Source organism: Athene cunicularia (assembly GCF_003259725.1).
Source record: "Athene cunicularia isolate RWA chromosome 5 unlocalized genomic scaffold, athCun1 chr5_part1, whole genome shotgun sequence".
Classification (NCBI taxonomy): Eukaryota; Metazoa; Chordata; class Aves; order Strigiformes; family Strigidae; genus Athene; species Athene cunicularia.
Window position 1 is genome coordinate 9324879 of NW_020799101.1, and position 15714 is coordinate 9340592.

At 38.5% G+C, this 15714-nt stretch overlaps 1 protein-coding gene across 1 annotated transcript; it reads right to left on the minus strand.

Moving 5' to 3' along the window:
* PCNX4 (pecanex 4) lies at positions 1–15714 on the minus strand. The gene is made up of 12 exons (XM_026850116.1): positions 15163–15714; positions 13174–13226; positions 11733–12459; positions 9915–10094; positions 9309–9823; positions 8390–8490; positions 8119–8241; positions 7494–7857; positions 4777–4880; positions 3292–4328; positions 2573–2759; positions 1–2206 (listed from the first exon to the last, which is right to left on the minus strand). Exons 3-12 carry the CDS (start codon positions 12419–12421, stop codon positions 1955–1957), a joined length of 3552 nt encoding a protein of 1183 aa, XP_026705917.1. The 5' UTR covers positions 12422–12459; positions 13174–13226; positions 15163–15714; the 3' UTR covers positions 1–1954.

The window sequence follows — 15714 nt, forward strand, 5'->3', positions numbered from 1 at the left end:
AAGCAAGAGAAAAAGATCACAGCTCTTCAGTTGTTTCTCAACTAGTTTATTCGGTTTACAGAAGACAAAGAATGAGGGCAGAAATTACAGCCATCTTCAAACACAAGACTGCTGCTGCCACAAAAAAAAAAAAAAGGTAATTCAATTTTCTGTGACCATACACAAAACAAGTAGTAAGAGGTTTACAATGAGGCAGGGAGGTTTAATTAGATTTATGAAACAAACCCAACTTTCCAACTGCTGCTAGAACAGCAAAGAACCGGAGCAAATGACTTGACAAGCTCATGATACTCCTGATATTGGAAGCTTTAAATCAGATTCAACATTTACCAGGACTAGTTCCTTTTGAGACGGAGCGGAAGTAGGTGCTCTCTAAAAGCCCTTCCAGATCTGCTCCTGTGATTCTGTGCTTCCAGACACAGGTCATGGCCAAGCAAGGTGATTTTAGGTTATCAGCACGTTGTTATTTACGCTCCCACACACCAATCGCCTTCTAAAGGCTGCTTCCATTAATTCTCTCCGTGAATTTCATCCCATAAGTTAGAGCATTGTACCATGGAGTTTGACAGGTGTTTCCTTACCACTTCTGAATTGTACTATGTGGTTTGCATATTTTTTAAAAAAATCATTTACGGTCACTGATCAAAAGAAATTGCTAATAGCCAAGTACACACTACACAGTCCTGTGACAAATTTTATCCAATACAAAAAGGTCGTAAAGGTGAGGAATAAAATTAATGAACACGTTCCAAATTATACAATGCTGGGTGTTCTAAACCAGTACTAAGGCAGTTATGGGACAGGTCTGATTTAAATTGATTCTACAGGTTAAAGACAATTACCTGCTCCCTGCTCAGCATGTGCCAGCAGTAAGCTTGCAATAACAACTGATCAACAGAGAAAACACATTTGTGTGGTAATCACCAGTGGTAACAAACAGGGTAAAGGCTGCGACCTGTTTTCAAGGAGACCTGTAATATTACAAACCCATTGCCAAATTCTGTTCTAAGCTGTGGTGAGGTTAAAAACAATAAATTACTTCTGGCATGGACAGCTGGATTTCTGCCTCCCTCCTGGCCCCCCCATCAAGCTCTGACCGTATTTGTGGAAGACTGGTTAGTGATGTGAACACAGATTGCAAACAACAACATATATGTAAAAATATATGGATATTGGAAGAATGAGAAAATTAATCCATTTGGACTTAAATTCCTTCTCTCCTCTAATTACATGTTTACTTCTTTCATCAGTAGGTCACACAGGTTATGATATGTGTCAGAATGCACACTGTTTTATAAAAATTCTCTTTGCCCCCAAAACAAGTGCTTCAGTAAAAATCATCCTTTACAATTTACTTTGTTAAAGCACGGCTGATAACTTACTACAACTAAGGAAGATCAGCGGAAGTCATATACTATAACAAATGCTAAAACTGAACTCAGTCCAATACAAAAAGGCCAGAATAAAAAAAATTCATATAAATAGTCATATGTACACTTTGGTTACCAACTCTGTGGTTGACAGTACTACAGGGAGCTGTAACCTGACTGTCAGTGCAAGTCACCTGTCCAAGGAAAAAAATAAAAATAAAAATAAAAATCAGAACGCACCAAAAATAGTTAATGATCAGAATTATGCTGCTCTCCTCTAAACTGGAGAAGAGAATTTCAGCATCTCCTGGCTCGTCAGCCACACAGGCAATGGTGTCTCACATGTTCCAGCAGCAAGAAAACAGTTCAAAATTTCCTGCCTGCTGAAGGTTCTGGGTAGCACCATTTCTGTGCAAATTAGGTACGCTGGCTTGGCACTGCCACCCAACGCTGTGTTGAGAGTAAAATCTTATTTGTAGTCTATAAATGTAGCATGAACATTTGATTCCCAACATGCAGATGGAAAACACATCATCACCATAATTAAAAAAAAAAAAACACAACAAACCAGTGCTACCGACATTCTAGAACAAAGGCAGATGCAGAAGTTCAGAGGAATAAACGGGGTAGCCGAGCGGGGGGTCGGCAGCCTGCACAGTGAGGTTTCGCAGAAGGACTGGGTGTGCCTGGATGCTGTAGCGTTCCTCATCATCATTTGTAGCATAGAGCAGCTCCCAGGACAGATTTGCCCACTGACCTCGGACAGCTTCGTCATTCAGTTTTCCCACTTGTACTAACAATTCCTGAAGAGTGAGGACTCGCCCAGTGTAAATTCCCTTTAAGAACAAACAGATCAAAATGTTCAGTATGTTCTCCAAGAAAGTACATGACATTTTGGTTATAAAGCACTAAACGAAGCTCTGAGGCTACATAGTATGAATATCATCCCTTTAAAAATGGCAAGTGTATAAACTAGTCTCCTCAGTTCAATTCTTCCATCTAGGAGGATAATTAGGAAATAATGCTGCCTCCGAAGAACAATGCAGGGTGATTTTCAACAACAGTGATGTCACCTCCTCTCCAGTACAAACATAAACTTTGTGTTCCAAAACATGAAGGCTGTGCAAACAATTCAAAAAAAAAAAAAGCAGTGGAGAAGAAAACGAAACTTTGACCTTGCGTACTAGTAATTTTCTTCTTACCATGTTTGGGTCATGCCCCAGTGAAAAAAGGTATGGCTTTTCCTGAAGAACTGCTTCCTGCCACTCGAGATCTGATACCAGACCAATGTACCAATCGTTTTCATATTCTTCCAGATAGTTAACCAGCTCCTTGAAGTTCTCAACCGGACCCAGGCTTGCTTTGTCAACCATAAGTTTAAAAGTGTATCTGAAAGGTACACAAAGTCAAACAGTAAGCAGTGCAGCAAGGCAGGAGGAGGAGGAAAGCCTCCTCAGGCTACAGAAGGCAGAGAGGCACCCTCATACGTTATCCAGCACTACTAGCAACTCTGTAAGGTACTGCTTGTCAGCTGAGTCACCAGCAGTTAGCACGGGTATGCTTTTAGCTCAGCTAGATGTAAAACACATTAGCTTAAACATCTTTCATTCTCCTCAAACGCTGTTCCTGCTGCCCACTAATGGAAAGTGCCAAACATCTTAACTCCATCACAATTTTCTCAGATTATGGGGACAATGAAAAGGGGTTGGTTTTGCCCACTTCACACAGCAGATTTCCATGTGCTAGACGCAGCAGCGGGGAGGGGCAGAAGGAAGGAATCTCCCTATCACAGGCAGTATTTATGTATAGGAAGTTACAAATATATTTAAATGATATGGTTTTAACACTAACTACTTTTAGCGAATTGATACTTTCACCCTTTATATAATTTTTATACTCTGAGGGAATGTTTTTCTGTTACCTGAATGCTTTTAACGCCAGTTGGAATAGCTCTGGCTTAGCAGTTAGCCAGTCCAAACCAACAGACCATGGAATACCACCAGTGTACGCCCTGAACACGTGGCTCGGGGCAGGCACGGCATTATCCAGTCCAAACAGACCAAAACAACACGACAATACTCCATGGATGTATAAGTCTTTCAAAGCTTTATCTTTCATAAGGTCTTCAAGTAAATTGGAAGGCTTTTCTTTAAGATGAAAGAAGTCCAGTTGACTCAGAATGAAGTGGTACCATTCTTCTGGAAATCTCTGCCTCATTTCATTGACTTTGGAAGAAGGCACCGGGGCTGTTCTCCATTCTTCAGGGATGCTCAATAGCTCTGAGTAAGAGCAACTAAATTCAACCTGAGGCAAAACTTCTTGCTGTTTCCCTTTGTCTACAGCAGGAAGCCCAAGCACAACAGCCCTGTATAATTTATCTTCTGGTGACATTTCCTGTGGGACATTTTGGCTTCGTGTTTCCACAGATCCTGGAATAGCCAGATGTTCTTTTGGTGTCATTCCCAACTGCCCAGGTTCTTTTCTGTTTTTCATTCTGCCACTGGGTTCAAGATCAAAAATGTCACTATCATCAGTCCAGTCCTCAATTGTATCAACACTAAAGCTATCTTCTTCCCTCAGAGGCCTGGATCTCTCTACGGCACCGCTATGCTGATTTACTGGAAATGATCCTTTTTTGTTCTTGTCAGCCTTGCCTGGGCTTTCCCATGTTTTTGATTTTTTATAACAATACTGGACAAGCATCCATACAAGCACTTTAATGAAATCATCTTTCAGATGCTTTAAGTTCTCATGCGAGTCAATGATTCCAGATAACACATTTCTGGCGTCAGAATACAGCCGCACAGGTAGAACAGTACAAGGAGTCAAAATATGTCCAAAATGGTGATTAGGAGAGAGAATCTTTGCGTGCTCCTGATGTTCAAAGGCCGTTTCAAAAATTTCATCAACTCTGTGAGCTTCAGCAGCATGACAGGATGTTTCTTGCAATTCTAGCCCCTAAAGCATAAATGAAAACACTTTGGTTTTAGTCTTCATCAGTACATATTCTTAAGTGCTTGCAAGCTGTTTTCTTGCCACAAAATTTTTCTGAACAAATAGATACATACCATTGTTAATATTTTCACAAGCATATCTACAAATCTTACTAGAGATAACAGTAATAGCAAAGCACTCACTACAGTGTCAGACACAGATCAAGGTCTTAAAAAAGTAAATCTTTGCCTCATACAGGTCTTACTAGCCAGCTTATTAAAGATGGGTCACAAGGTAGATGATAAAAAAAATTCACATCTGCTAAGCATGTCAGTTACAAAACTAGTTAAACCAGCCACAACACTTATCTTAGACTCTACCATCAGGTAGGTTAGTTACACTGCTGAAGTGTTATACAGCAAAATGTTTGCATTTCAAAACATTAACATGTCAGTCCTCAGCATGCAGTTACCTTAATGTTAACACTACAGTAAGTGAAGCCTTTTTCTAGCACCAATATCCACATCAGTCTGTCCTGAAAACGGCACAAGTAATGCGATCCAGGTAGAGAGAGACCTAGAGAAGGTGAAAAAAAACCCAACAAAACAAACACTATGGTATTATTATGGCATTATATTGCTAAAAATCTTTTCTACATAACAACTGAGGAATTCAACTGCAAACAAAATATTTCTGCATCAACATCAAAATGAGTTAAAACTGGCTAACTGCTACCCTAGAATCTTAAATAAAGTAGCTGCAAAGCTGGACCTTGAAATTGTAGTGCTATCTTTGAAAAAGCTATGGAAAATTGGGAAACCCTCACACAAGTGCAGGACTAGAATATTCACACTGGACCAGAGAAGCAGCCTCACCCTCAATTCCCTTTATCGAGACAACTTTCATGATTAAAATCATCTTTGGCCACATTTCCAACTACAAAGTTCCCACTGATGTCACCCTGAGATCTAAAATGCTTATGACTGCCGAATACATTAAAGAATCATCATCTAGCACAAGTATCTTAATGGCCCCATCTGCTGTGGAGTACGAAGTTTACTTGTTATGGAAGAAATAAAAATGTAACTCAACAGAATTTGTTACGTACACTACCTGTTCCTAAATTGATCTGTCCATATTCTAGAATGATTAGAAGATATCCTTTAGGATGCAAAATCCAGAGCGTAAATGATTCTGCTCAAGTGTCAGTTTACCAATGACATAATATCACACCCATTTTACAGATACATAAATGCCGCGGAGGCAGAGCAAGAGCACCTGCTCATCTTTAAAGATTTGTGAATCAGTATCATATATGTTGAACACTAACAGCAGATACATTTGAAATCACCTGTGGTCTTTCTGAAATACCTCTGTGTGTCTGTGTGTGTGTGTAATAAATCTGATCCCACTGCATTAAGTTTTCCATCACCAAAAATACAGCCACACAAAAAAATGGAATTTGAAAATTAAGTCTCGAACAAGTTCAGGTCACACAAAGTAACTAGTACTCAACAATGCCACAATCTGGCTCTCGCTGTAAAAATTAAAATGACACATCCAAAAAAAATGGTACTTTTTCTCTCTTCTACCTATTTCTATAAAAAGTGCAACGCCAAACATCGTAGCAAGTGGTAGTTACACGTATTTCTTTTAAGTTATAGCCTACTGTCAACTTCTCCAGTACACTGGTGCTGTGTTTAAGCACGACATTTACTGCCAGTTTATGACCTGCTTCTGCTGTTACTCACGTTCAAGTGACCACTCACTTGCACAGGGAATTTTAGTTTCAGAATGTTGTAAGATGAAATCAGTGAAACCAACCATTAAGCTGTAGTTAAAATTTAAGTAACCTTTTCTATTCCACTGAGCTAATGAAGTGCATTTTCTTGCTAACATTTTGCAAAGATTTTAATTCTTTTCTTGCTAGCTGTTCAAGCTACTAAACCTCCTTTACACAGGAAAAAGTATGGTTTTAAATTAAAATAGAGACACACAAAGTGGTACCTCTTCATTTTGAACTCAGAGTACACCACATCTTTTCTTGCTTGAAGACATGCATTCACAGATTTTCCCATTAAAGAAGAGACTTTTTACCCCTCAAGACCAGTGTTTTAAATTATTTATTAAGGCATACATGCCACCGCAGTCATATATAAAATATCTATTTTATATCTATATGAATAACAGATACATAAAGGATAAATATACATGTCTACTATAGATATAAAGTATACATGGGCTGATACAGTAGACAAACTGAAGTGTCTCTTTTTTAGAGGAAAAAAGCTTCCTAGTTTTATTTAATACCTCTCTCTATAGTAGTACTGGAAGTGCAGCAAATATTTCCTAGTAAAGCACTTGCATATAGTCTTCAGAAAAGTCCACCGTCTTTAAATATTAGCCTATTTTTTCCTAGACATAAGCCATTTTCTAAGAGGCTTATGTAAATATTTGCCTCTTGTCTAAGGGCAGTGATCTTTTGATTATTTAGGTTACATAAAGACTGGTTCTCAAGAAAACAAGCTTGCAATTTTATGAGTTATTCTGTCTCCATCATGATATCTTTCACAGGTTTTAGGACCACAAGTGCTGTTACAAACACTACCCTAACTGCCTGCACATAAGTCTTACCAACTGGTTCAATTCTCAACTGTTTACTGCTAGTTAGGCTACATCACATATTTTACAAACATCCAGTCCATATTCACCATACCTAATTAACAGAGCCAAATTAGCAAAGTTGCCTTCTGGATCCTGAGTGACGGGATTGATGCAGAGAAAAAACATGTACATACACAATCACAAAGAGCAGTTGGACACATCTCCTTCTCCCCACTGACTGTCAAGATTACTCCTCAATTTATTGCCTCCAATTAGGGGGGATGAGTGCATACCATCCTATTTTGCTCAACAGAAAAAGATTAGGATTGATACTGTTTCATCACCATTTAGTTTCTCCTCATTTTAAAGACAACAAACCAGAATTAATTTTTAAAAGAATGCAACAAGTAGAGATGTACGAGGAGGATAAAAGTCATCACTTTTTCCACAGTCTTGGAATATCAGATTTAACCTATGCTGTGAAACATGGTTTAAATCAGATGCTACAATTATCCTTTCTCCAGCAAAACCATGTTTCCTAAAATATTTAGCTACATTCCTTCACAGTGTTGCTAGTGTACCTACCGAGGCTACCGGCCGCTAGTGCAGACTGCAGAGCAACAACCAGGCTTGGAACCATCTGCTGGTAGTAGACGGTATCGGAGCAAACACAGGCTGTAGCACCCACAGGCCCTGGCCAGCTTCGGACAGGCCTAGGAAACCCAATCAAAAATACCGGTAGTGTGAAGAGTGGCAGCAAGGGAGAAGAAAGGAGCGCAGAGATGGCGACGAAGGTGAGCAGGATTGGGAAGAAAACAACATTGAGTGTGATTAAGGTGGCAGTAGATTTACGACGCTGTTTCTTCTCTGTCCACGATGTCAAAAGAATAGCGATGGCAAACTGCAACTTTGAGACAAACTGAAGCAGCCGATCCCGTAGGATACCAACCTGCAAAATACATGCAACAAGCACGTTTATTTGTATCCTGTATCATGTCATATTCAGCACTGCCAAAGCTGCCTTAACTACAATAATTTTAAGAAAATGAAGTGTGATTATCATTGACTGGCATTAGAACATATATCTTAGTGCAGTTTTTCAGTTTCTATTTGCTAGGCCCTGGACTCCATAATTCTCTAGTCAGGGAGGGCAAGGAAACAAAGACCCTAAGTCACAACTATCTGTTTAAATTTGCATTATGACAATTACCAGCAAGAGTCTGATTCCTGTATCAAGGTTCCTGTTCCACCAGAGGTCTGGATTAAACACCAACATTTGTGCTATCGACACAACCACTATGTCCAGAAGGGCATTTTCTGTATTCTGCCAGACCTAAAATAGAGATATATTAGACATACATTTAAAAATGTATTTCTCTATCTCTGCTTTCATGACCTGGAACATGTCTTCCAAGTCACCTTAATACTTAAATCATGTAGAAGAGAATTTCTTAGGCTAACATATTTAAAATTGAAATTACCATCCTAAATATTCTTGTGAATCCAATGCAAACAGACACAGAATGAAGATTTTGTAGCGAACGGTCTAGTGACAGGAATGCTACCATAACAAACGGAGACACTGTAATTGAAATAAAAGAATCATTGATTTCCTTCCAAAAACATAATTAAAGTCTACAGAGGTAAGCAGTCCTATTGCAGAATGGAAATCTTAGCATAAAAAAAGAACTCTTCCATTCATTATTTCAAACTCCTCTTTGTATTACACTTCCAGGATATCAAACAGGGTATTTGCACTAATGGCCCAAGATAGCAAATATTTATGTCAATGCTTAGTTGTTACTTACTACTTTTTTTGTTGTTAAACACAATGGGAATACTCAAATAAGCAAAAAACCCTCATGGGAACAGTACTCATCAATCCACTTCCCCAAACTGATGATTCTTTATAAAATGAACTCATTTACATCAAATTTTGGTTACCTGAAAGAAAATACATTTATCCCTAACCTACCAGAAGAGACTGTTCCCTTTACTAGCAAGTTTTAAGAACCAAATATTTAGTCAGCTTGAAGACTCTTCAACTCACTTTTGTTTCTGAGTACCTTTTAAAAATATCTACAAGAGCCATATTTTCAAAAGTCAGTACTGATATTGTAACTAAAAATCCTTTAAAAGGGCTTGCTTTCTGAGATGGACTTTTTAAAAGCTCAACTTTTTAGGTTTACCCCTAAAAAGAAATAAAATCACTAATCACTTTCAAATATTCTGAAACAGTACTTTTGACCTCAATGCACAATTTAGCAGAACATCAAGTATTTCCAACTACTTGGGTTTTCTCAGTTCATTCACAGAATCTTGCACATACAGTAATTCTAGCGTTGTTTCAATCTTCCTACAAGCATCATCTAACAAACAACAGACAGTGTGTATTCCTACCTAGTGTTAGTAAAATCCTCCTGACAACACCAACTTTCATTAGCCTTCTTTGCTTCTCCATGAACACAGTCACAGTCCTGACATCCTTTGGATAAAAGGGGTTTCGGAAGACTCCAAACAAGTATACTCTCTGAATCTCTCTAAGAATCCACATAATTATAAGTAATATCATCAGAATGTAACTTGCTATAGCCTGAGGACTGGCTTTGGAAAATGATGAAAAGCCTGCAAATTGATGCAGCAGGCTAGCTTCTATGAGAGCAAATGTCAACACGGTCAAATAAAAAATAAATTCCCTCCACCCAAACTGTATTCTAAGACCTCTGTGCATATTTTTAGATTTGCTGGAGGCTAAATGGCTGATCATGGTGTGTTTGAAGGCAAAACCAATCTCGCTTAGGTTAAGACTCAGTATGAACCCAAATCCAGTCATGAAGAGGATCACACCGAGAGTGCTGGGAATGAAATACGATGCTATTGCTGTTCCAGCAGAAATGAGAAACATTACTAATAACCTGTGAAGGAGAAAATAAAAAAGATTTGCTTGAAAAGAAAAAGGTTATAAACAATATTGATATATTTTACAATTATATAAACAACATTTACTTTGTGTTACTTGACATAGGTGAACCTCCTAGTCCAAACTCCAACAGTTGTTCCATTCCCCACAGAAAAAGCGCATCAAGCGGGGGCAGAATTCCCATTGCCCATAAGAATGGCAGAAAAAGAAATATGATGTGCAAAATCTGGTTTGTCTGTTCTAGAATGGGTGTGTTGACAGCAAACCTGGATAAAAGAAGAAATGTATTTGACTTCTATGAAGGAAAAGGCAACTAATGTGTGGGAAGACTTTTTGTTTAACTACTACAGCAAATCCACAAGTATAAACATTACATATCCAATCTACAAAACCTCAACTAGTATCTTTTAAAAGGAAAAATAAGGACATACATTTATGCTTGGGGCAGTAATACACTAATTAGAACATCATAACACAGGCTAATTTTTCATTCAAAAGATTTGAAGCCTTCGGATTACGCAGATGAGTCAAGTGATGTAAGTACCCTAATTGTTTTGATAGTCTTGTGATAATACATTCATGAGATACTTGTGCAAAAAGAAAGGCCCACAGGCTTTAGGACCTCAACTGTTTAACAAAAAAATGCTAAACACTTTTTCAGAATTACAAATGAGAAGCTTTATGCAAGCCCAAGACCCAAGACATAAATCTTAATGCTCAAAGAACTGGCATATTGCCTGTACATCAAGACATAAACTCTCCTCAGGAATATAAAATGTTATTTTCTACATAAAAGTATGAAAATCTGCCTGTAAAAATACAAAGATCAGTATTACAAATCTTCATAAATTTTAACTCATGTACAGTTCACCAGCTAATAATTGAGTTAAAGGTGGACTTTTAAGATACTTGGTTTCTCTCTACTTAATAAATACGTAAGCCTCAAAAGAATTTTCTCCTCATGAAATTAGATAGAAGAATCTGGGGTCCAAGACCATGTGTATAATTCTCATATCATAACTGAAGAGGCAACTAGAATAAATCATTAACAAAGACATCTCCAAGGGCAAAACTAGTAAAATCAAACATGCTTTTTTTTTTTTTTTAATGCATTTGAAGTACCCCAACCATAAAATATGTACATGTGACAAAGTGATATAAATATCACCTGACAGGAAGAATGAATGCATAGAGTAAGTCTAAAAGCATCTTGCTTTAAGAGATTCTACAAATACTTTAGCTAAGACACTCATCTGAAAAGTGGAAATATAGAAGTCTCCTATTTGTAGACTGACATAGTTCTTTTGTGTTATAAAAGCATTTAAAAATCCAAGTTCAAAATCCATATAACAAAAATATAGCAGTGTTCACATTTGCTTATCCCTTCGTTAAACCAAATCCATAGTCCTTTATTGCCTTTGTTGCTATTTGTAGTTTAAAACCCTCTGCTATCACTTTGCAAAGACTAAATTAGAAAATATTCCAGGATGAAGTGTGGATATAAATCCACTATTCCTGAATTTTGCAGGACTTAGATCTATGATTCCAGGTCAGGAACACGTGTTTTCAAAACAAATCCTTTAAAAGGATGTTGATGCAAATGCTGTTGTACAAAAATACTGAAATTGACACATAGAAGATAGTTTTAGCTGTCCCTTACTTCGAAACTGCTTTAACTGCTCTTCCTAATTTAGACGGAATGCTATAAAAATTTAAGAACAAAACTTCTATACACAGTGTAGAGCCTCAATTTTTACCATATACACTTCTACCTTCTTTCTTTGGAGTCCCTATAGTTGATTAAAATCTCAAAATAATTTTCCTCGGAAGAATAATTTCCATCTTTCTTATCAAAAATATATAGAATAAACATTACTTTAATTAGCTAAGCTAATTAGGTTTACCTGTGTGCAAGATCCACTGCAATAAAGACAAAGATATAGAAAGGTCTCATCAGAGCAGTGATTTCATAAGTATCCAGTGCTTGGAAAGTAGCTGTTTCGGTAGCTGTATTTACAATTAATGAATACTCTCCTATACATATAGTCACCCATCCAAATACAAAGATCACAACAGTTCCTCCGATGTTGCTATATAGCAAGGTTATTCTGTTTGGCAGCAAATACCAAGTTCCCAACCCACACAATACCCCTGCCAGAAGGGAATGAAATACAGTGTTGATTATATACTTCTTGCCAGGAATAATAAATTTTACTGTCTCTGAACCTACACAGCTGGAAAATTCAAACTCATCTTCATCTGTTAGGGTATTCTGAATTTGCATTCTTTCTACCGTCACTGTTTTCTGCTTTGCATATAGATTTGTCATCTGAAGAATAAGTGCAGTGACAAACATCAGTCCTCCCGAAAGTGCTGCGGTATAGTAGTCTTTCATAATGCCTAATTGGTACATAAGTGTTCCTACTCCTCCCAAAACCCATGGCGTCAAGAAAAGAATAATCTGATTCACATATATGTAAGGAGGGGCACAATAGCCTAATTTAAACCGGGGACCTCCCAGCACAGTCTGTGGAAAGCGCTTCAAAAAGAACTCCTGTTTGTAGTCATTCAGCAGAGGTACATCTGGACCCATTCTTATTATTCAGGAATGCTGGATGAGTATCATTTTTCCTGTAACAGAACAGAAAGAAAAAGAACAAAACATTACTGAATCTGGAACTCAGAATTTAACTAGGGAATTCTTTTGTCCTACTTTACCAAGTTGTAGTGGAATTCTGACATGTTAGTGTTAGTAGAGATCATCCTAAAGCACCCAAAGAATGTGCTAGAACACAACTACTAAGCAAACACCTAAAATGGAAAAAGACTATCTATTTAAAAATGTGAATGTATTCTTTAATCTGAAGTTTAGGCAACAAATAAAACATACAATCTGTTACTGGGAGATGGTAAAACCAACTCATCTCCACACCAGAACACCTTTCTAAAACTGTGGTGGTTTTTTTTGTTTTTGTTTTTTTTTTCTTCTTCCCATTTGGTCTGATTCCAATCATGTCTTGCCACAGACCTCTAATTCCAATTAATCCTGTTAAGGATCTCCATGTACAAACAGAAGAGTCAGTGATTTCAGTGAATAGCCACATAAGCAAAAGGATACAGTCATGCCAAGGACCCTGTAAAAATCAAAGTCTTATGAAATAAACTAACTGAAAGAAAGATATTAGTAGAAGCATTAAAAATTATTTCCCACATCAGCATTTTTACTGTTCTCCCTACAGAGCCTAGCTGCAGAACAGGATCTCACTATACCAAGCACTACACAAGAAATAAACAGTTCACTTTCTGCTTCCTAAAACATAAAAAATAAAAAAATAAACACAATACTTGTGAGTTGTAGCAGAATCAGCATATATTCTTCTATATGTCAATGGAGAAAGCTGAAAAAAGGAGAAGATACCTGTGAACATTTACAGTGAATCACCAAATATAAATCAGTTATGAATACTCATTTAGAAAGGATCAGGAAATGTAGAAATAATGACTGTAACTATAATATTCAAATATAATTTTATGCTACTAGGCATAAAAGCAAGAATCCATGACTACCCAAGCTAAGAAATAAGGTTAAAAAAAACAGCACAAAAATGCAGTGCTAAAGCACTTCATTAATGCTAATTACAAGGAAGAGATGTTGATATGCATTAGGAGACATGCAAGTACTGAAATTCTGACTTTCTTCTACTGCATCCATATAATCTGACAAATACCTATTAGCCACCATTGCTGATGTATTAAAAATTAAACACTCAGCTGCCATGGAGTTTCCAAACTACTGTGATCCCTTCTTTCTACAATAACAAATGCTTTTAGGCACTTCTGAGAACAATTTATTCCTTGCATTTAAACAAGATATCAGTCACTTGACTGTAAGTAGATACTGGCCATCAGGGACTAAGTTAGAAACACTGCAAATGAGAGAGATGAAAGGGCATTCGTATGCATTATCACAACTGGAAATCTGTGCTCAGGGTCCACTAAGTCACTGCACTCCACACTAAAAGCTGAACCCGACAAGCTCTGTAACTACTCTCCATGTAGGCTGTGGAACTACTTTTTTATTTTAAGCATAGACTAATGAATATGGAATATTGAAAACATAGAGGAGTTTTGGTCATACTATTTCAAGCCATTGCAAGTTTCTTAAGGGAAAGAAAAGGCAGCAGTCTGTCTTAATGGAAAAGACACATGTTGACAATGGAGAGAGGAATTCACTGCAGACAGCTCAGGAATTTGAAAATGTAACAGACACACCCAACTAAAAACAAATTTCAAATGTAATTAAAAAAAATAATCACAATTCATCCATCTTGTTTAAAAAAAAAAAACCCAACACTGTTTAGAGGGCCACATAGGCATGAAACTATGTTGCTGTGAAAGTTACATGCCCTAAAAGATTTCTATCTGCATAAATGATAGAAGCTGAGTTTTAAAAGAAACATAGAAGCAATAGGTGCATAGTTTTCCTTGAAAAACAGCTTTCTGGCAGCTGTGTTTTTCTGCTCTAAGAAGGGCTATTTTTGTCCCAATTTCTAGTCAGCATTTGTGTTTGTCAGTTTATATTGCTAACAAAATGTTAACAAAACATTCCTCTTACAGTTTCTGTATAAACAATAGACATCTTTGTGTGAGACACAAAAATCTACGCACATAAACAATATACTTCTACTTGGCTATACTCCAAAATGAAACATAAAAAGATGTGAGTTTATTTATAAATGAAAATCCCAAGACTGAAGCTCATGAACTACGGAGAGGACACCCTCAACTGTCCTCCTGGCTTCCATATAGTCAGGTAGTACATTCGGACTTCAAAGAGGCACTCATGCGTGTCTCGTTATTTCTGTGCAAAGCCCTAGCAACAAGCCTCCACACATTAAGGAGTGTTTACAGGACCTGGCTTCAATATACATTCCTAACATACAGGCCTGGCCTGACTTTGACAACTTGCCTGGTTACCCAAACAACCCGCACCACAACAGTTTGACATCGCCAGCAGGGATCCATGTGACTGAGATACTATCATAACAAAGATGGGAAAAGGACTTCAACACCATCAAGTCCTTTAAGTTCCCCCCTGCAATATCCTCTCTGCATCCTTATTACAAAAGAAAACAAAGCGAATCTTGCTCAAATTGAGACAGAAATTCATGGGAGGGCATGAATTTTTGTCTAAACGAACACCATCCCTCATGTCCATCGGTGGTGGCTCAGCTCAGCGCAGTTTGGTTTTATTTCAAGCCGATTACCGGAGAACACCTGTACAGCTCTCAGCCATCTAAGCTGCTGAAGCACACAAGGCTTAGAAATACCCACCTCAGTGGTCTTCCAGGTCTTTTCACGCGAGACTAACAGTTATAACCCCCCTGCGAGCCCAGGAGGGAGGTGCGAAGCGGCCTTCAGGCAGCCCCTCTCCAGGCAAATCCAGGCCTCCCCCTGCCCACCCCGACACCCGCACCTCTGCTCCGCGGGTGAGGATCCATCCCGCCGTGCTGCGGGCCGGCTCCAGCCCCGGAGCCAGACGGAGCAGGCTGGGGGCCTCTCCTCAACAGCCTGGACGCCGTCCCTCAGCGAGGCCGGGGACGCGAGGCTTTAGGCCAGCACGCTCCATCCCCTTCTGGGAAGAGCTTCCCTCCATGCCCAGGGCTGCCGGCCGCTCCCTCCCCAGACCCCTCTGCACCTGAGCAGAGCCACCACGCTTCCTACCCAGCCACCTCTCCCTCAGACCTTCTGCAGGAACGGAAATTAAAATAATCAACCAAGCGACCGAAAATAAAGCCTCTGCTGTTTTCAACTCCGGAGAGGAAGGGAAAGCAGGCAGCCACCGGGCCCGCCGAGGCAGGGCTGCTGGGCAAACCCAGGGGAGGG